The sequence below is a fragment of the Rhinatrema bivittatum genome, unplaced genomic scaffold (assembly GCF_901001135.1).
Source record: "Rhinatrema bivittatum unplaced genomic scaffold, aRhiBiv1.1, whole genome shotgun sequence".
In the NCBI taxonomy this organism is placed as follows: domain Eukaryota; kingdom Metazoa; phylum Chordata; class Amphibia; order Gymnophiona; family Rhinatrematidae; genus Rhinatrema; species Rhinatrema bivittatum.
This window is the reverse complement of record NW_021821002.1, coordinates 58,206-80,531: the sequence shown is the minus strand read 5'-3', so window position 1 is coordinate 80,531 and position 22,326 is coordinate 58,206. Positions and strand designations below refer to the sequence as shown.

The window sequence follows — 22,326 nt, the reverse complement described above, 5'->3', positions numbered from 1 at the left end:
CCGGATGGCCGGCGCTCCCGTCCTGCTCGTAGCGCTGCTGCTGCCGCCGCCACATTAATTCCACCACAACCTGTGAACGCCGCTGGGGTGGAATCAACATGTTCTCTAAACTTAATTAAAAACGGCAGAAATTAATTTGAAATAACAGGGAAAGGTGTGGCCCCGGGGTTCCCTGCACCCTTAAATCATGGGTGCAAGAAGCTGGAAGGGGGTAGGACAGGGGGGGGGGGGGTGGGAGCATGTCTCATCCTGCCCCGTCTCTTCGAGGCACTCGCCACGGTTACGGACAGGACGGCGCGCAAGATGACCCCCTGGGCCTGGTGCAGAAGCCCCCACCGGGCAGGGAGAGTACTTTCATGGTAAATCCGGCAGCCTGCGTGCGCGCCACCGAGTCCTCCCACACAGTGACAAGCAGCGTCCCAGCGGCTCTTACTTTCTTTGGTTGTCTGTTAAGGTGATGCCCTGCGCGGACACTTTGAAGTGGACGACGGTGGCAGCCGGTGGGGGATCCGCGGCCAGCGTCTCGCTGATCGTCTTGGCGATGGCCTGCGGCCCCGTCAGGGACTCCATGTCCACCGAGTTGACAAAAAGCACGTTGCAGGCTGGAAGGAGGAAAGAAAGGGTCAGGGAGGGAGGGCAGGCAGCAGGACGTGAGGAGGGAGCAAACGTGGGATTTCCAAACTGTCCCAGGCTCAGAATGCATTCAACCGTTACATGGAAGCTGCCATCATACTTTGTTTTTCTGCATCAATACAAAAATACCATGACACTCACACCTAAGACAGGAGGGCTCAGGGGATGGGCACAGGGATACAGAGCCTGTCACCTCTAGGACTGGAGGGCACAGGGGATGGGCGCAGGGATACAGAGCCTGTCACCTCTAGGACTGGAGGGATCAGGGGATGGGAGCAGGGATACAGAGCCTGTCACCTCTAGGACTGGAGGGATCAGGGGATGGGCGCAGGGATACAGAGCCTGTCACCTCTAGGACTGGAGGGCTCAGGGGATGGGCGCAGGGATACAGAGCCTGTCACCTCTAGGACTGGAGGGCTCAGGGGATGGGCGCAGGGATACAGAGCCTGTCACCTCTAGGACTGGAGGGCTCAGGGGATAGGTGCAGGGATACAGAGCCTGTCACCTCTAGGACTGGAGGGATCAGGGGATGGGAGCAGGGATACAGAGCCTGTCACCTCTAGGACTGGAGGGATCAGGGGATGGGAGCAGGGATACAGAGCCTGTCACCTCTAGGACTGGAGGGATCAAGGGATGGGCACAGGGATACAGAGCCTGTCACCTCTAGGACTGGAGGATCAGGGGATGGGAGCAGGGATACAGAGCCGGTCACCTCTAGGACTGGAGGGATCAGAGGATGGTCGCAGGGATACAGAGCCTGTCACCTCTAGGACTGCAGGGATCAGGGGATGAGCACAGGGATACAGAGCCTGTCACCTCTAGGACTGGAGGGCTCAGGGGATGGGCACAGGGATACAGAGCCTGTCACCTCTAGAACTGGAGGGCTGAGACAGGCACAGGAATACAGAGCCTGTCACCTCTAGGACTGGAGGGCTCAGGGGATGGGCACAGGGATACAGAGCCTGTCACCTCTAGGACTGGAGGGATCAGGGGATGAGCACAGGGATACAGAGCCTGTCACCTCTAGGACTGGAGGGATCAGGGGATGAGCACAGGGATACAGAGCCTGTCACCTCTAGGACTGGAGGGCTCAGGGGATGGGCACAGGGATACAGAGCCTGTCACCTCTAGGACTGGAGGGATCAGGGGATGGGAGCAGGGATACAGAGCCGGTCACCTCTAGGACTGGAGGGATCAGAGGATGGGGAGAGGGATACAGAGCCTGTCACCTCTAGGACTGGAGGGATCAAGGGATGGGAGCAGGGATACAGAGCCTGTCACCTCTAGGACTGGAGGGATCAGGGGATGGGCACAGGGATACAGAGCCTGTCACCTCTAGGACTGGTGGGATCAGGGGATGGGGACAGGGATACAGAGCCTGTCACCTCTAGGACTGGAGGGATCAAGGGATGGGAGCAGGGATACAGAGCCTGTCACCTCTAGGACTGGAGAGATCAGGGGACGGGTGCAGGGATACAGAGCCTGTCACCTCTAGGACTGGAGGGCTCAGGGGATGGGCACAGGGATACAGAGCCTGTCACCTCTAGGACTGGAGGGATCAGGGATTGGGTGCAGGGATACAGAGCCTGTCACCTCTAGGACTGGAGTGATCAGGGGATGAGCACAGGGATACAGAGCCTGTCACCTCTAGGACTGGAGGGATCAGGGGATGGGCACAGGGATACAGAGCCTGTCACCTCTAGGACTGAGGGCTCAGGGGATGGGAAAAGAAAATTATTATTTACCTGCTAATTTTCGTTCCTGTAGTACCATGGATCAGTCCAGACAGTGGGTTATGTCCCCAATCCAGCAGATGGAGTCAGCACAAGCTTTGAGGGGGCGTATCCATATATACTACTACCCCCTCTGCAGGAGTTCAGTATCTTCTGACTCCAGCAGATGCGAGTAGGGGAATCAGGCTTCCCCTCCTTTTTCTTCACTTTCTTGCTTGATTATGGCTTGTTGTTGTCTTTCTGCTGGATTGGGGACATAACCCACTGTCTGGACTGATCCAGGTACGTACAGGGAACAGGGATACAGAGCCTGTCACCTCTAGGACTGGAGGGATCAGGGGACAGGTACAGGGATTCAGAGCCTGTCACCTCTAGGACTGGAGGGATCAGGGGATGGGCACAGGGATACAGAGCCTGTCACCTCTAGAACTGGAGGGCTGAGACAGGCACAGGAATACAGAGCCTGTCACCTCTAGGACTGAGGGCTCAGGGGATGGGCACAGGGATACAGAGCCTGTCACCTCTAGGACTGGAGGGATCAGGGGATGGGCACAGGGATACAGAGCCTGTCACCTCTAGGACTGGAGGGATCAGGGGATGAGCACAGGGATACAGAGCCTGTCACCTCTAGGACTGGAGGGATCAGGGGATGGGCACAGGGATACAGAGCCTGTCACCTCTAGGACTGGAGGGATCAGGGGATGGGCAAAGGGATACAGAGCCTGTCACCTCTAGGACTGGAGGGATCAGGGGATGGGCACAGGGATACAGAGCCTGTCACCTCTAGGACTGGAGGGCTCAGGGGATGGGCAAAGGGATACAGAGCCTGTCACCTCTAGGACTGGAGGGATCAGGGGATGGGCACAGGGATACAGAGCCTGTCACCTCTAGAACTGGAGGGATCAGGGGATGGGAGCAGGGATACAGAGCCTGTCACCTCTAGGACTGGAGGGATCAGGGGATGGGCACAGGGATACAGAGCCTGTCACCTCTAGGACTGGAGGGATCAGGGAATGGGAGCAGGGATACAGAGCCTGTCACCTCTAGGACTGGAGGGCTCAGGGGATGGGAGCAGGGATACAGAGCCTTTCACCTCTATGACTGGAGGGCTCAGGGGATGGGCACAGGGATACAGAGCCTGTCACCTCTAGGACTGGAGGGATCAGGGAATGGGAGCAGGGATACAGAGCCTGTCACCTCTAGGACTGGAGGGAGCAGGGAATGGGAGCAGGGATACAGAGCCTGTCACCTCTAGGACTGGAGGGATCAGGGGATGAGCACAGGGATACAGAGCCTGTCACCTCTAGGACTGGAGGGATCAGGGGATGGGCACAGGGATACAGAGCCTCTCACCTCTAGGACTGGAGGGATCAGGGGATGGGCACAGGAATACAGAGCCTGTCACCTCTAGGACTGGAGGGATCAGGGGATGGGCACAGGGATACAGAGCCTGTCACCTCTAGGACTGGAGGGATCAGGGGATGAGCACAGGGATACAGAGCCTGTCACCTCTAGGACTGGAGGGATCAGGGAATGGGAGCAGGGATACAGAGCCTGTCATCTCTAGGACTGGAGGGATCAGGGGATGGGCGCAGGGATACAGTGCCTGTCACCTCTAGGACTGGAGGGATCAGGGGATGGGCACAGGGATACAGAGCCTGTCACCTCTAGGACTGGAGGGATCAGGGGATGGGCAAAGGGATACAGAGCCTGTCACCTCTAGGACTGGAGGGATCAGGGGATGAGCACAGGGATACAGAGCCTGTCACCTCTAGGACTGGAGGGATCAGGGGATGGGCAAAGGGATACAGAGCCTGTCACCTCTAGGACTGGAGGGATCAGGGGATGGGCACAGGGATACAGAGCCTGTCACCTCTAGGACTGGAGGGATCAGGGGATGGGCACAGGGATACAGAGCCTGTCACCTCTAGGACTGGAGGGATCAGGGGATGGGAGCAGGGATACAGAGCCTGTCACCTCTAGGACTGGAGGGATCAGGGGATGGGCACAGGGATACAGAGCCTGTCACCTCTAGGACTGGAGGGATCAGGGAATGGGAGCAGGGATACAGAGCCTGTCACCTCTAGGACTGGAGGGCTCAGGGGATGGGAGCAGGGATACAGAGCCTGTCACCTCTATGACTGGAGGGCTCAGGGGATGGGCACAGGGATACAGAGCCTGTCACCTCTAGGACTGGAGGGATCAGGGAATGGGAGCAGGGATACAGAGCCTGTCACCTCTAGGACTGGAGGGATCAGGGAATGGGAGCAGGGATACAGAGCCTGTCACCTCTAGGACTGGAGGGCTCTGGGGATGGGAGCAGGGATACAGAGCCTGTCACCTCTAGGACTGGAGGGCTCAGGGGATGGGAGCAGGGATACAGAGCCTGTCACCTCTAGGACTGGAGGGCTCAGGGGATGGGAGCAGGGATACAGAGCCTGTCACCTCTAGGACTGGAGGGCTCAGGGGATGGGCGCAGGGATACAGAGCCTGTCACCTCTAAGACTGGAGGGCTCAGGGGATGGGGGCATGGATACAGAGCCTGTCACCTCTAGGACTGGAGGGATCAGGGGATGGGAGCAGGGATACAGAGCCTGTCACCTCTAGGACTGGAGGGATCAGGGGATGGGAGCAGGGATACAGAGCCTGTCACCTCTAGGACTGGAGGGATCAGGGGATGGGCGCAGGGATACAGAGCCTGTCACCTCTAGGACTGGAGGGCTCAGGGGATGGGAGCAGGGATACAGAGCCTGTCACCTCTAGGACTGGAGGGATCAGGGAATGGGAGCAGGGATACAGAGCCTGTCACCTCTAAGACTGGAGGGCTCAGGGGATGGGGGCATGGATACAGAGCCCGTCATATCTAGGACTGGAGGGATCAGGGGATGGGCACAGGGATACAGAGCCTGTCACCTCTAGGACTGGAGGGATCAGGGGATGGGAGCAGGGATACAGAGCCTGTCACCTCTAGGACTGGAGGGATCAGGGGATGGGAGCAGGGATACAGAGCCTGTCACCTCTAGGACTGGAGGGAGCAGGGGATGGGAGCAGGGATACAGAGCCTGTCACCTCTAGGACTGGAGGGATCAGGGGATGGGAGCAGGGATACAGAGCCTGTCACCTCTAGGACTGGAGGGATCAGGGAATGGGAGCAGGGATACAGAGCCTGTCACCTCTAAGACTGGAGGGCTCAGGGGATGGGGGCATGGATACAGAGCCCGTCATATCTAGGACTGGAGGGATCAGGGGATGGGCACAGGGATACAGAGCCTGTCACCTCTAGGACTGGAGGGATCAGGGGATGGGAGCAGGGATACAGAGCCTGTCACCTCTAGGACTGGAGGGATCAGGGGATGGGAGCAGGGATACAGAGCCTGTCACCTCTAGGACTGGAGGGAGCAGGGGATGGGAGCAGGGATACAGAGCCTGTCACCTCTAGGACTGGAGGGATCAGGGGATGGGAGCAGGGATACAGATCCTGTCACCTCTAGGACTGGAGGGATCAGGGGATGGGCACAGGGATACAGAACCTGTCACCTCTAGGACTGGAGGGATCAGGGGATGGGAGCAGGGATACAGAGCCTGTCACCTCTAGGATGGAGGGATCAGGGGATGGGCACAGGGATACAGAACCTGTCACCTCTAGGACTGGAGGGATCAGGGGATGGGAGCAGGGATACAGAGCCTGTCACCTCTAGGACTGGAGGGAGCAGGGGATGGGAGCAGGGATACAGAGCCTGTCACCTCTAAACAGATGGGTCAGACCCAATGTGATAAGGTCTGTTGTTTGACCTGTGTGAAATGAGATCAATCCTCACCTGTCTAAAGCATCCAGTTTTGGGTGAAAAGAACCTTTATACCTATTTTTTTTTATTAATAACTCGGTACAGAGCTCCGGGAGGCCGGTGTGGCAGGTGGAATGGGATTTCTTGATCAGGTGGTGTTTTCCTGCCCGTTCAGAGGGCTTCATTGCTGAAAGCCAGGGGTCGTAGAGTAGGCAATGCTATCCCTGTCCTCTCACAAGGTGGCCAGGCAGGCGTCAGCTTTACTTAAGATGGAGGTGATGGGGCCCCGGGACCCTCCCCCTCTCCCTGGGATACTCACCCGCTCCCTTGTTCAGCTGGTCCGTGGCTGAAGTGGCCGCGGGGGCCGTCTCTTTCGCTTCTTCTGCGGGATCTTTTGCAGGAACGGGAGGAGAGAAGAATGGGAGTTAGAGAGCGCCCGGGACGCATGGTTCTCCAGCGCATACCCCGCGCGCTCCGGCGTGCTTCCAGGGGACCTCCCAGAAGCCCAGCGATGGCACAATCTGGGGGCCTTCGCAGCTGGAAGCATGTCTGGTATTCTTAGCCATTCAAGTGGGGCTACCAGAGTCCCCTCCGTGGCCACTGTCTCAGAAACTCTGACAGGTCGCCTCTTAAAGCCTTTCATTTAGTTGGACAGCGTGGCAATGATCAGTTTATACAGGGCCATACAGCACACAACATTTATATCAGGGGCATACAGCACACAACATTATTAGTAGGGCTAGGAAATAACTGCATTTCTCTTTTAAATTAAAATAATAAAGTCCATTTCTGAAATGTTCTTTTCTCCCAGTTTTGGCCAAAAGCTAAACTCCACCGCTGCGGCTCCCAGACTGCTGTGAGGAAGGAAACCTCCACGGGTTAAGATTGGCCACTAGCCCTCGTGACATGAACGCCCATCTGCCCGCTCAGAAGTCCCTGCTTGGTTACTGCTCCCCTCCATGCAGGTTTGTGCAAGTTACGGGACTGCCTCGTCCTGACAGGGCTCAAGGCCGGCCTAGAGGTGCACAGCTGCTGATGGGCCACACCGTGCGAGCCAATAGGACTGCTACACGGGTCCGGAGAAAGGCTTGACCAGCCCTGCAACCTGAACGCTTTCCATCGGTCTGAAGCTCGTCTGGAAGCCGGGGACTCGGTGTTCAGCTCTCAGAGGCATCGGCACAGTCTGACACCAGCATTACCCTGACAGAGTGGCAGAGTCCTGAGCAAATATGGCAAAGCCCTTACATTCACAGTCAGCCTGCAAAGCCCGGATCTTACTGGCCAACAAGACGCAGGGGCTATTTTAGCACCTCATCTGCACCTGCTGGTTAGCTCCAAATGTGGCTTCCACTAATGAGCAATTTCTTTCTTCTCACAAACACCCAAGTCTTTTACTTTTTATTTCTGAAGGAAAGAACATATGAAAATTAGTTCTTACCTGATAATTTTCGTTCCTGTAGTACCACGGATCAGTCCAGACACCTGGGTTGTGACTCCGCACCAGCAGATGGAGACAGAGCAAAACTCGACGGGCTCCCTACATATAGTAAGGTGCCACCCACAGCCCCTCAGTCGAACGTCCTGTCAAAGCAAGATCAAAAAGTCCGACTAACTAACTAGAAAAAACAAAATCCACCGATTCAACACAGCACTCCGGCTGGAATCGGAAACATCAGAACCAGCAACAAAACACAACGGCCAGTTCCGAAAGAGGAAACAGGGACTCCAAAGGGGAGTCAACAATACTCCAGTGAAACGAGCGGACTCTCCCTCTATTTCTCAGCAACAAGAACACACAGACGGGTGGGAGCCTGGACTGATCCGTGGTACTACAGGAACGAAAATTATCAGGTAAGAACTAATTTTCATTTCCCTGTACGTACCCGAATCAGTCCAGACACCTGGGATGTACCAGAGCCAAACCTCAAGGGCGGGAAGCAGAGAGTCCCGCTCGGAGAACACTCGCCCCAAACCCCCGAGATTCCGCTGCCTGCACATCCAGTCTATAATGTCTGGTAAAAGAATGCAACGACTTCCAAGTCGCTGCCCTACAGATCTCCTGCGTGGACACCTGAGAGACCTCTGCCCAAGACGTGGCTTGCGCCCGAGTCGAGTGAGCGCGAAGCCCCTGAGGTGCCAGCTTGCCATGCAGCAGATACGCTGAGCCAATCGCCTCTTTGAGCCAACGCGCAATAGTGGCCCGCGACGCCGCGGACCCCCTGCGACCCCCCGAGCAGAGCACAAACAGGTGGTCAGAGATCCGGAAAGGATTCGTAACCTCCAGATACCGAAGTAGAATCCTACGCACATCAAGTTTTCGTAAGTCCTTAGACCCCTTGTCTGTCGGATCCACGGTCGAAAACCCCGGGAGATCCACAGACTGATTCAAGTGGAACGAAGATACCACTTTGGGCAAAAAGGACGGAACCGTCCTCAGAGACACCCCTGCTTCCGTAAACCGCAAAAACGGTTCCCGACAAGACAGGGCCTGTAGCTCCGAGACGCGACGAGCGGAAGTGATAGCGACTAGAAACACAGTCTTCAAGGTCAGATCTTTCAGCGTCGCCCGCTTGATCGGCTCGAACGGTGCACCACAAAGAGCTGAAAGCACATAATTCAAATTCCAAGACGGACACGGATTTCGCACCGGCGGACGCAGATGTTTAGCCCCCCGAAGGAAACGCGTTACATCCGGGTGGCAAGCCAGGGACACCCCTTGGACCTTCCCACGAAGACACCCAAGGGCCGCAATCTGAACCTTTAAAGTACTCCAAGACAGCCCCTTCGAGAGGCCCTCTTGAAGAAATGCTAGAACCTCAGGCACTGCAGGTCGAATGGGGTTAACCTCGTGAGAACCACACCAGTCCTCAAAAACCGTCCAGACCCGCATGTAGGTTAAAGAGGTAGACTGTTTTCGAGCTCTCAACAACGTAGTGATCACCGCCTCGGAGTACCCTTTAGTCCTCAAGCGCGCCCTCTCAAAAGCCAAGCCGCGAGACAAAAGTGAGCCGCATCCTCCAAACAGACGGGTCCCTGACGAAGAATGCCGGCGACCCCGTGAAACCGAAGGGGTGGCTCCGCCGCGAGCTGAACGAGATCCGCGAACCACGGCCGTCTGGGCCACTCCGGCGCCACCAAGATCACCGGTCCCGGATGCAACTCTATTCGCCGTAACACCCTTCCGATTAGGGGCCACGGCGGGAAGACATAGAGCAGTACGTCCACGGGCCAAGGGAGGACCAGCGCATCGACCCCCTCGGCTCCCCGCTCTCTCCGTCGGCTGAAGAACCGCGGAGCCTTTGCGTTCTGCACGGTAGCCATCAAGTCCAGGCGGGGTCGGCCCCACCTGGCACAGATCAGACGAAACGCTACCGCCGGTAGCTCCCATTCCCCTGGATCCAGGCGATGCCTGCTGAGGAAGTCCGCCTGTATGTTGTCCACGCCGGCGATGTGGGACGCTGCCAGACTGCTGAGATGGCGCTCCGCCCAGTCCATCAGCTGACTCGCCTCCACCGCCACTTGCTGGCTCTTCGTTCCTCCTTGGCGATTGATATAGGCCACCGTGGTCGCGTTGTCCGACAAGACCCGGACTGCCTGACCCCGAAGCAATGGGAGGAAGGCCCGCAAAGCCAAGGCCACCGCCCGGGTCTCCAACCGGTTGATGGACCACCGGGACTGCCGACTGGACCACCGGCCCTGCACCGAGTGCCCCCCACAGACCGCCCCCCAACCAGAGAGGCTGGCGTCCGTCGTGACCACCGACCAGGTGGGCATGAGGAGCGAGACACCACACGTCAGGTGCCCCGGACAGAGCCACCACTGCATGCTGGCCCGGGCGCGATCCGTGAGGGGCAGGGGCAGGAGAAATTCCTCCGATACCGGCTTCCAGCGGGAAAGTAAGGCTGATTGTAACGGCCGTAGATGGGCGAAAGCCCAGGGAACCAAAGCTAGCGTGGACGCCATGGAACCCAACACCATCAAGTAATCGCGCACTAGCGGACATCGTAGGGACAGAAGGCGTTTCACCTGTCCCTGGAGCTTTACCACTCTCTCCTGAGTGAGCGACACTCGAGCACTCTCCGTGTCGAACAAGGCCCCCAGATACTCCAACCTCTGGGTAGGCTCCAGATGACTCTTGGCCAGGTTGACTACCCAGCCCAGCGACTGCAAGAGCTGTAGGACCCTGGCAATCGCCGCTCTGCACCCCGCTTCGGATTTGGCCCGGATGAGCCAATCGTCCAAGTATGGGTGAACCAGGAGCCCCTCCCTCCGGAGCTGGGCCGCTACCACCACCATCACCTTGGTGAAAGTGCGTGGCGCCGTGGCCAGGCCGAAAGGAAGGGCCCGGAACTGGTAATGCCTGCCGAGGATGCAGAACCGCAGGTACCTGTGATGGTCCGGCTGAATTCCGATGTGTAAGTACGCCTCTGTGAGATCCAGGGACGCCAGAAACTCGCCGGGACGAACCGCCGCCACCACTGAGCGGATCGTCTCCATCTTGAAACTGGGAACACGCAGACACTTGTTGACCCCTTTCAGGTCGAGAATTGGTCGAAAAGCGCCGTCCTTCTTGGGAACCACGAAGTAAATGGAGTATCTTCCTACGCCTCTTTGACTTGGTGGCACTGGAACAATGGCGCCCAGACCTTCCAGGCGCCGAAGGGTCACTCGTACGGCTGCGCGCTTGGCGACCGCCTTGCAGGGAGAGACGAGAAACTTGTCCCACGGCAGGCGTGCAAAATCTAACGCGTAACCGTGTTTTATGACTCCGAGGACCCACTGGTCTGAGGTTATCTTGGTCCATTCCCCGTAAAACTGCCCCAGCCTCGCCCCCACGTTTGGGACGGCGTCCAGAGGCGGATGCGGGGAATGAACCAGTCTCGTTTCATTGTGTCGACTTGGACCCCGATCCCGCCGAGGGTCCCCCCGACCGGTTGAACTTCTTCCCTCGAAAGGACTGGGACCAGGAGGATCTGGACGAACTGGCTCGGTAGGACGGGCCCGTCCCGGATCGCTGCGGCCTCTGACGTCGGTTAGACCGGAACCTGTTCCTGGCCGAGAAGTTAGATCGCGACCGCGGTCTGTCTTCCGGCAGTTTGAAAGCCTTATTCTCGCTGAGGAACTGCATGAGATCATCCAGTTGTTTGCCAAACAGCAACTTCCCTTTAAAGGGTAAGGATCCCAAATGCGCCTTTGACGTACCATCCGCAGACCAGTTACGGAGCCAGAGGAGACGGCGAGCAGAGACCGCCGACACCATAGCCCTGGCCGAAGTTCTCAGCAAATCATGCATTGCATCCGCACTGTAGGCTATCACCGCCTCCAAGTGATCCGCCTGTGAGGCTTCCCCTTCGGACAGACCAGCATTTGCTTGCAAGTTCTGGGCCCACCGAAGGCCCGCCCGTAACGCAAAGTTACTGCAGATAGCCGCTCGGGCTCCCAGAGCGGACACTTCGAAAACTTTTTTAAGTTGCACCTCGAGCTTCCGATCCTGGATGTCTCGAAGCGCCGTGGCCCCCGTGACAGGGATGGTGGATCTCTTGGTGACCGCTGACACCGCCGCATCTACACGAGGGAGGCGCAGTAATTCGAGAACGTCCTCCGGCAGAGGATACAACTTGTCCATGGCCTTGGACACTTTAAGTCCCAATTCCGGGGTATCCCACTCCCGGAACAGTATGTCAGAGGCCGAGAAATGAAACGGGAACGCCACTGCAGGTCCTGCGAGGCCGAGGAGGACCGGATCCATATTTGCGGTCTGACGGACCTCGACCGGTGGAGCTTCAATGCCAATCTCCTCCAGGATCGCTGGTATCAGCGGAGAGAGCTCCTCTCTCTTAAACAAGCGCACGACCTTGGGGTCATCCCCCTCCCCCGCCAGCGTACCTTTTCCGGCGCCTGGCGGTGCAGGGCTCGGGTCATCGGGCCCCTCAGGCCCTCCTGCAGCCCCCGAGACCGAAAGATCCTCATCCGAGGAAGTAGACTCCGTGTCAGACTCCTGAGGGACGCCCCGTGCCGGTCTCTTCCCCTGAGGTGGACCCGGCGAGCTCCTGGGCCGGCCTGCCCGTCTCTTGGAGCGCGGGCGTCCCTTTCCGCCACCTGAAGTTCCTCCGGAGCTGCGTCGCGACTTCTTATATTTTGCCAATTTTTTTAACAACATAGCAAAATCATCGGAAAAGGAATCCTCCGAGTCGGAGGGTCCCTCCCCCGAGGATGGCTGTTCAGCTTGTAGGGCCTCCCGGGGTTCCCCCCCCGCGGCCCGCGGCTGAGGAGAGAGCGGAGGCGGCTGGCCGCCATTCTCCAACACACTCCTCGTGGCCGCTCGCACTGTATCCAAAATGGCCGCCGTTCCCGCGCTGAGTGGGAACGGATCAGGGCCAGCAGCAACAGCACCCCCGGCGCGCGGCGGCGAACGGGACGAGCGGGAACGGCCGCTACGACCTCCCCCCGACGGTCCCTCGCCCCCGGCAAGACACCCAGAGCAAACGCCATCGCGCGAAACGCGCGTGCGCGCCGACCCGCACGCGCGGCAGGCCGAGCCGACCGGCATCGCGGGCACTGCAAGAAAATAAAATCGCCGCAGGAAACACGAAGCACGGGTCCCCCCCTCCCGAACGAGCTGCCGAGAAGAAAAGGGAGAGCCGGCGCGAAACAAAAAACAAGCTAAACTTTTTTTTTTTTTTTTTTTTACTACTCAGCCGCTGTCGCTGTCCAGGTGCTGATGTTCCCGCTCCACCGGGGTGAGTGAACCGGGCTCCCCGGTGTCACCCCGACACTGCTGCCTGGCAAGGCTGGGTCCGCGACCCACAGCAGCGGGCTCAACCAGGGGGGGATAGTCCCCTCAGGACCTTCCCAAACCCCCCTGGGAGACAACGCCGACGGGAGCTTCTCCTGCTAAAATAAAAAAAACCTGTTCTTCCTCTCTTCTATCCTATTTATTTATCTTTTTTTTTTTTTTTTTTTTTTTTAACTAACTAAAACCCCGCAGAGTACAGAGACTGTGGGTGGACCTGCCCCATCTGCTGGAGACAGAGTAAGACTGAGGGGCTGTGGGTGGCACCTTACTATATGTAGGGAGCCCGTCGAGTTTTGCTCTGTCTCCATCTGCTGGTGCGGAGTCACAACCCAGGTGTCTGGACTGATCCGGGTACGTACAGGGAACCTAATTTTTGTAGTTGTGCAGACTGGAAGGACGCGTCTCGGAAACGGAAGCAACCTTTGACCCATCACTCAGGCCTGGGCCGACTGACGCAAGCAGGCCTCGCTGTGCTAGTTTGTGGTGCTACCTGGACTGGCCACTAGAGGTCAGACTAAGAGCAGGACGTGGCCCTGGAGGCAGAGAGTGCGAGGGCGTTTCCATTGTCCATTTCTCAGTGTCAATCAACTAGAAACACATGGTCAGTGCATTTCTTACAAAAACTAACCCTAACCTGCCACTCTGACTGACGGCACACACAATCTGGCATTATAGCAGCGATGGGCTAAGTTCCCATGTGAGGGTGGAAAACAGCAGCTTCATACATCACTGATGAAACGGTAAATCCTCAGCTCGCAGTACATGGGTCATATTACAGGTCACCAAAACACCATTCCCAGAATCACTGCCCGGTGCAGTGTGTCAGCACGTCTCAGAGGCAGGGAGCTTCTTTCTCACTCACACACCATTCCCAGTATCACAGCCCCATGCAGTGGGTCTGCACATCTCAGAGGCAGGGAGCTTCTCTCTCACTCACACACCATTCCTGGAATCACAGCTGGTGCAGTGTGACTGCACATCTCAGGGGCAGGGAGCTTCTCTCTCACTCACACACCATTCCCGGTATCACAGCCTGGTGCAGTGTGTCTGCACACCTCAGAGGCAGGGAGCTTCTCTCTCACTCACACACCATTCCCAGTATCACAGCCCAGTGCAGTGTGTCTGCACACCTCAGAGGCAGGGAGCTTCTCTCTCACTCACACACCATTCCCAGTATCACAGCCCAGTGCAGTGTGTCAGCACGTCTCAGAGGCAGGGAGCTTCTTTCTCACTCACACACCATTCCCAGTATCACAGCCCGGTGCAGTGTGTCAGCACGTCTCAGAGGCAGGGAGCTTCTCTCTCACTCACACACCATTCCCAGTATCACAGCCCCATGCAGTGGGTCTGCACATCTCAGAGGCAGGGAGCTTCTCACTCACTCACACACCATTCCCGGTATCACAGCCCGGTGCAGTGTGTCTGCACATCTCAGAGGCAGGGAGCTTCTCTCTCAGATGCAAGGAGCTTCTCTCTCAGACGCACCCCATTCCCAGTATCATAGCCCAGTGCAGTGTGTCTGCACGTCTCAGAGGCAGGGAGCTTCTCTCTCACTCACACACCATTCTCAGTATCACTGCCCAGTGCAGTGTGTCTGCACATCTCAGAGGCAGGGAGCTTCTCTCTCACTCACACACCATTCCCAGTATCACTGCCCGGTGCAGTGCGTCAGCACGTCTCAGAGGCAGGGAGCTTCTCTCTCACTCACACACCATTCCCGGTATCACAGCCCGGTGCAGTGTGTCTGCACGTCTCAGAGGCAGGGAGCTTCTCTCTCACTCACACACCATTCCCGGTATCACAGCCCGGTGCAGTGTGTCTGCACACCTCAGAGGCAGGGAGCTTCTCTCTCACTCACACACCATTCCCAGTTTCACGGCCCGGTGCAGTGTGTCTGCACATCTCAGAGGCAGGGAGCTTCTCTCTCACTCATACACCATTCTCAGTATCACTGCCCAGTGCAGTTTGTATGCACATCTCAGAGGCAGGGAGCTTCTCTCTCTCTCACACACCATTCCCGGTATCACAGCCCGGTGCAGTGTGTCTGCATGTCTCAGGGGCAGGGAGCTTCTCTCTCACTCACACACCATTCCCAGTATCACAGCCCGGTGCAGTGTGTCTGCACACCTCAGAGGCAGGGAGCTTCTCTCTCACTCGCACACCATTCCCAGTATCACGGCCCGGTGCAGTGTGTCTGCACATCTCAGAGGCAGGGAGCTTCTCTCTCACTCACACACCATTCCCAGTATCACAGCCCGGTGCAGTGTGTCTGCACATCTCAGAGGCAGGGAGCTTCTCTCTCACTCACACACCATTCCCAGTATCACAGCACGGTGCAGTGTATTTGCACACCTCAGAGGCAGGGAGCTTCTTTCTCACTCACACACCATTCCCAGTATCACAGCCCGTGCAGTGTGTCAGCACGTCTCATAGGCAGGGAGCTTCTCTCTCACTCATGCACCATTCCCAGTATCACAGCCCGGTGTAGTGTGTCAGCACGTCTCAGAGGCAGGGAGCTTCTCTCTCACTCACACACCATTCCCAGTTTCACGGCCCGGTGCAGTGTGTCTGCACATCTCAGAGGCAGGGAGCTTCTCTCTCACACACACCATTCTCAGTATCACTGCCCAGTGCAGTGTGTCTGCACATCTCAGAGGCAGGGAGCTTCTCTCTCTCTCACACACCATTCCCGGTATCACAGCCCGGTGCAGTTTGTCTGCATGTCTCAGGGGCAGGGAGCTTCTCTCTCACACACACACCATTCCCGGTATCACAGCGCGGTGCAGTGTGTCTGCACACCTCAGACGCAGGGAGCTTCTCCCTCACTCGCACACCATTCCCAGTATCACGGCCCGGTGCAGTGTGTCTGCACATCTCAGAGGCAGGGAGCTTCTCTCTCACTCACACACCATTCCCGGTATCACAGCCCTGTGCAGTGTGTCTGCACATCTCATAGGCAGGGAGCTTCTCTCTCACTCACACACCATTCCCGGTATCACAGCCCGGTGCAGTGTGTCTGCACATCTCAGAGGCAGGGAGCTTCTCTCTCACTCACACACCATTCCCGGTATCACAGCCCGGTGCAGTGGGTCTGCACATCTCAGGGGCAGGGAGCTTCTCTCTCACTCACGCACCATTCCCGGTATCACAGCCCGGTGCAGTGTGTCTGCACATCTCAGGGGCAGGGAACTTCTCCCTCAGTCACGCACCATTCCCGGTATCACAGCCCGGTGCAGTGTGTCTGCACATCTCAGGGGCAGGGAACTTCTCCCTCAGTCACGCACCATTCCCGGTATCACAGCCCGGTGCAGTGTGTCTGCACATCTCAGAGGCAGGGAGCTTCTCTCTCACTCACACACCATTCCTGGTATCAGAGCCTGGTGCTATGGTGTGCTGGCTTAGATTCCCCCCCCTACCTCGTCTGCAGGCTCTGGTATCCCTACATTTCAGCACTCTGTACCTAAACCGTGACCTCAACACTTTTTATCTTTCTGTTGGGTGATGAGATATGAAGTCCCTGAAGGAAAAGTCCACAAACAGTTTTTAGCCAGGTAAACCTGGGAAAGCCAGCGCTTATCCCTGGGAGTGAGATACAATAAAAAGATAAACTCTGACGGGCTCTGTGATCCAGACTGGGCACTGTCAGAGAGAGAATGCTGGGCTCGATGACTTTGGTCTGACCCTGCATGGCACCTCCCACCTACTGAGTCCAAGTCTCCTATGAATTTCTGTCTGTGAGAGATGGGTGATATCTATGCCCTACTGTTAAGAGAGCAGAGGTCCTGAAGGCCTCAGCTACTGAGCTCCCTGCTACCCTTTTCTCTGTGCTCCCCCTCCTTCCACGATCACTCCCGGACTACTCGTTGAAGTTGAACACCCAGATACATGGTAGATTCTGACGACCCTTCCCACAGAAAGACGTACCCGATCAGGTCAATCTTGGACACATTGCCCTGCAGCCTGCGAAGATGAAGCCCTTACCTTGGCTGGGAACGACCAGTTTGCAGGGCAGTGCCAGCGGCGTCATGGAGTGTTGGTACACCAGAGCTGAGAGAGAGCCTGCAGGGAAGGAAAACCAACGTGAGGAGAGAGTGGGCTGCAGAGGGAGCTGCAACCTGTTAACAGTCGCAGGGGGAGCGCAGCTGAAAAGCTACATGGTACCTGAGGGGGGCGATTTTTGACAGACCACCTGGGGGGCGAAGTTGGACCTGCTAGGCAGTTTTAGAAACAGAAATATACAGAACATAGAAATATGACTGCAGAAAAAGGAGCAGCCTCGATGATCTGCCCATCCACACAACTGCTCAACTCATCAATCCCTGCCACTCCCTCGGAGATCCCCTGTGTTTATCCTGTGCTTTCCTGAACTCAGGCACTGTCCTGGTCTCCACCACCTCTGCTGGGAGGCCGTTCCATGCATGCACCCCCCTCTCTGTAATGAAATACTTCCTCAGTCTACCCACTTTTACCCTCATCCCATGACTCCTTGCTCCAGACTCCCCTTTCTGTTGAAGGGGTCCCACTACCTGTGCATTGCTACCTCGGAGGCATTTAAATCTCTCCATCATATCTTTACTCTCTATCATCTTTCTTCTTTTGGGGAAGATGTTTAGATCTTTAAGTCTATCCCCATAACACAGGTACCCCGATTTGTTGTTTATGGTCATGTCCTAAAATCAAGGCCTCTCGGTCCAGTCTCATTCATAAACGTAGGTGTAATGACAGGTAAGGCGATCCAGAGTTTGATTATATGTGGTAGATCAGCATATCTTAATTGGTAAATATCATAAACTGTTACTGGCCATTCTTAATTGCAAAGAAATGCATTCTTGTTGACTGGTTGAAAACAGCGCTCCCATGTTTCTGGAGTGGTCCAAGCAAATGGTGGATTTTGTATCTATGGAATATCGCTCTGCCTTTCTGATGTCCTCTAAATGCTATGCACATTTCTAGCAAATTTGGAGATCAAGAGGTCCACTGTCAAAAGCATTTAACTCAGAAAGTTATCCGGCTAAACCAAGATTTGGGTACGTACCCCACTAAATTCTAGCTGGAAAGAATTTCGCTGGATAAATTAAGGGTTTGCCGGGGGCATAACTGAGAGTCAGATAAGCCAGATAAGTTACCAGCTAGCTCTGTCCTAAAGTAAACCGGATAAACTTATCCAGCTAATTTTAAGATAGCTGGATATATTCAATGGCGTGACTGCACCTCTGAATATATAGGCTACACCAGCCAGATAACTTTATCCAGCTAACTGGTCGAGCTGCCAGTGGCTGAATATGAACTGCCATATATTCATAAGCTTCTTAAGAAAAAGTGAGAGCTATTAGTTCTCTCTCTCTCTCTCTTGTTTTTCGGTTTTGATTTGTAATCAGGGAAAAATCATTGTCTGTTGTTGATGTGCCCTGCTATTCGTTTTGTGCACATTTATCAATGACTAATAAACAAGTTAAACCTAAGTCTCTCCCCCTATGCTTTAGAACGAAGACCACCGACCGTGTTAGTAGCCCCCTCTGGACCAGCTCCATCCTGTTTAGATCCTTCTGAAGGTGCGGACTCCAGAACTGTACTCAGTATCCAAGTGAGGTCTCATCAGGCACCCATACTGGGGCAGTGTCACCTCCCTTTTTCTGCTGACCGTTCCTCTCCCTATGCAGCTAAGCATCTTTCCGACTTTTACCGTCGCTTTATCCACCTTTATGGCTATCATGAGATCATCAGATGCAGTTCCCCCAGATCTCGTTCTTCTGTCATATGCAGAATTTCACCCCCTAGAAGGTACCAGTCTTTTGGGGTTTTGCATTTTTAGCGTTAAATCTTAGCTGCCGGTCTCTAAACCATTCCTCGAGCTTTGCTAGAAGGCATCCTCTTGCTTTCCCCTGGCTGTCTACCCTGTTGCACGTTTTAATATCATCTACAAAATGACCCATCTTTCTCGATAATCCTTCTGCAATGTTGCTCATAAGAAAGCGTTGAAAAGAACCGACGCGACCACCGGTCACTGCGGCACCCTGCTAATAATGAGCTCCATCTGCCGCTACTCCGTGGCGTCCCCCACTCAGCCTGTTCCCAAGCCAGTCAGGCACAGTAGGAGCCATCCCAGGGGCGCATCGTTTCATTTAGAAATCTTTAGGTGCAGAACCGTTTCAGAGGCCTTCCTGAAATCCAAGCTCTCCCTTGATCCAACTCCCTGCTCACCCAATCAAAGAAACCGATCTTGCCATTCATTGGATTTCAGAAACCGCTCCAGCCTCTGTTTTGGCAGCAATTAAATTTGCTCACTCCGATACGCAGAGTTTTTCTTGAAAATTTGCTTCTATGAATAGCTGGAGACAAAGGTCCCCATGGATTTGGCACCTCATTTTTCTGTGGGTGGAAGAAAGGGCTGGGGGGAATACACACACGGATTTATAAAAACCATTCTGCCCCCAAGATGGCTCCTTTTTAAAGCAGTTATTTACAACAACCTCCTGCCATCACAGCCAGGCATTTTGTGAAGACCCGTGGGGCTGACGCTAGCCCAAACGGCAACACCCGATACTGGAAGTGCAGTTTTCCCAGCATGAATCCGAGATACTTCCGGTGACTTGGGAAGATCTCATTGTGGGTGTAAGCATCCTTCACTTCCAGGGCGCATAGCCAGTCCCCTTTTCCTTTCTGATAAATCTGTTCAAGGCCTTTAGGTCTAGGATGGGATGGAGTCCTCCTGTTTTCTTCAGGAAGTACCTGGACTAAAATCCCTGCCCTCTTGGCCTGGTGGCTCAACCACTCTGGCCAGTAAAAGGGAGGAGAGCTCCATTAATAATACATCCTGATGAGCTACCAGCCCCCATAACAGGCTCGGAGGGCAATTTGGCAGGGCATCTAATAGGTTCAATCAGTACTCTTGATGGACAATGGAAAGAACCCATTGGTCTGAGGTTACACTGGGCCACTGGTTTGCAAAGAATCGCAGATCCTGACTGGCAGATCCATCGCAGCCCGAGTGGCAGATCCATCGCTCTGGGTATGGGTAACTGGACTACGCTCCCTACGACCCAGTCAAAACCCCATCCCTGGAGTTGACCGAGGAGCCGGCTGGTCCTTGGGGACTCTCTGCTGCCTGAGATGGCTGCTGGAGTCCTGATGCTGCTGACGTGAACGAGGGGGCGGAGGATAACACTTCCTCTGGTGAAAGAAAGACTTCTTCTATCCCGATCCTGCCGACCTCCTAGCACAGGAGGATGAGTCTGGAGTGCTGGCGGAGAGTCGTTGGAGGGTTTCATGGTGGTCCTGGAGCTGGGCCACCGCATCCCTCACCCTATCTCCAAAGAGATTCTCCCCAGGACACGGCACATCAGCGAGTCTTTCCTGTACCTCTGGTTGGGGATCTGAGGCCCGTTCCCATGGCATTCTGTGGGCACCGATTTCTGCTGCAGAGACCCTCAGTGCCATCTCAAAAACATCGTAGGCCGCTCAGACCTCATGTTGTCTGCACTTAAGACCCTTCTGTACCAGATGCTGCTGAGGCAACTGCTGGCCACCTCCTGCACCTGCTTCCAGATGTCCCACGAGTACTGGTTCATGTAGCGCTGGTAGGAGTCCCTGAAAAACCTTCCTCCCAATCATGTCCATTGCTCTTTGATCCTTCCCCAGGGGCGCCTAGGAATGGGCCAGAGACTGCTTGGTTCTCTTGAGAGAGGATTCGACTTATATGAACTATTAGGGAAGCTGTCACTTATCGAACCTTGAGCCTTCTGGACAAGGTATACCCTGGGAGCTGTCTTATTCACGGGAGGCAATGTGAGGGAGTGTTCCCACATCCTCAGCAGTTCTTCTTAAGAATGTTGTGTAGAGCGACCACCAAAATCTCTTTAGGAGGCTCCACAAACTGGAGGATTTCAAGCATTTTGTACGTGGTATCCTCCTCTGTCAGTAACTGAAACAGGGTGGCCTCTGCCATCGCCCTCACAAATCCTGCAAAGGTTAAATCCTCAGGTGGAGACTTCCTTCGCTTTTCTGAAGAAGGTTCTGAGGGGAAACCCTCAGAGCCATCAGAGGAGGACTCTGGGATGTCATCAACCAGAGGTCACAGAGGACCTCATTGTCACTGAAATTGGCAGGGGTTGGGGCCCTAGGTGCTTGGCCTTCGTCCAGAGGTGCAGGCGCCGGTGGAGCTGGATGGGGAGCTGCAGGCCTCAACGCCTCAGCCAGCCTAAGTGGAGCTTCCTCCTCTGAGGAACTGGCCACAACCACTGTATCAGCAGGGGGAGGGCTGCGGTGCCCCAACGGGCATCGATGCTAACCTGGGAACCAACCTTAGCTGGGTCGGTAAAGTGCCGATGAGCATATGGAGCTTCTCCAACATGGACAGTGCAGACTCCAGTGCCATCTGAGCATGGGACAGATGCCCCGTATTGCCTGCTCGACCATCAGTTGTACTCACCCGCAGAAGCTCCTCCTCAAACACTGCTGATGCCAACACCAACTTGGAGGAAGGAGTGGTGGCCAGATCCTCTTCAGAACCGAGAGGAGTGGTGGTCAGATCCCCGGCACCAATGGAGGATTGGCTCTCCTCACCGCAGGGCTGCTTCAGGGGCATCTCAGCATGAGCTGGCTCATCCCCATGCCTGGCACCATGCATCTACGGAGACCGATGCATCTTCAGTTTTCCTCAATGCTCAGCATGGTCTTTCCCTGATGCCAAGGCCGATGACGAGGAACCTGACAACCTCAGCCTGGAGGAGCCTGATGATAGCTGGTTTCCTATGCCCCTATCCGCCAATGTCACCAATGGACCCCGCTGATGTCAATGGCTCAGTGTCCATCGGTGTGGTTCGTGGCCCTTCAATGCTGATGACACCGATGTCTCGGTCTTCTCTGGCCCAAAAAGACGCTCCATCTTATCAAGCCAAAAACGACATTCTTTTGGGGGTCATCTGGGCATATTTGCGGCAACCCCAGATGTCATGTGATGCCCCAGGCAGAGGACACATTCATCATGGGGGTCCGTGATGGAAATGGTCCTCGGGAACCAAGGGCATGGCTTAAACCCAGACTTATTTATTTATTTATTTAGCACTTTTATATACCGACTTTCCAGTAACAGAGTTACTGATCAATTCGGTTTACATTCTAAACAGAAACATTGACAAGTTAATGTCTTACAATGAACAGGTAGCAGGAACTTGGATACAGATATATGGGGTTAATAACAAATACTACATAACTACAGACTTGGCTGTGATGGGCTGAAATAAACGGGAAGTAAGAACAATATCAATGTTGATGGTTGTCTTTGGCCAGCGGGCACCGAAATACCTCCACCGCGGGGAACCAACCGCGAAAGGAAACTTGCCAATAAATGTCAGAAACCCTGACTAAAAACACTATAGGG

General features: G+C 55.4%; 1 protein-coding gene across 1 annotated transcript in view; it reads right to left on the bottom strand.

Moving 5' to 3' along the window:
• LOC115082359 (tensin-like) overlaps positions 1-22,326 on the bottom strand; it is a gene marked incomplete at its 5' end in the record, with an annotated part of 91,011 nt that overhangs the window by 19,957 nt on the left and 48,728 nt on the right. Inside the window, 3 exons of the mRNA XM_029586593.1 lie at positions 434-602; positions 6,471-6,542; positions 16,929-17,006. Of these exons, the coding sequence (XP_029442453.1) occupies positions 434-602; positions 6,471-6,542; positions 16,929-17,006 (319 nt within the window). The remainder of the gene's footprint in view (positions 1-433; positions 603-6,470; positions 6,543-16,928; positions 17,007-22,326) is intronic.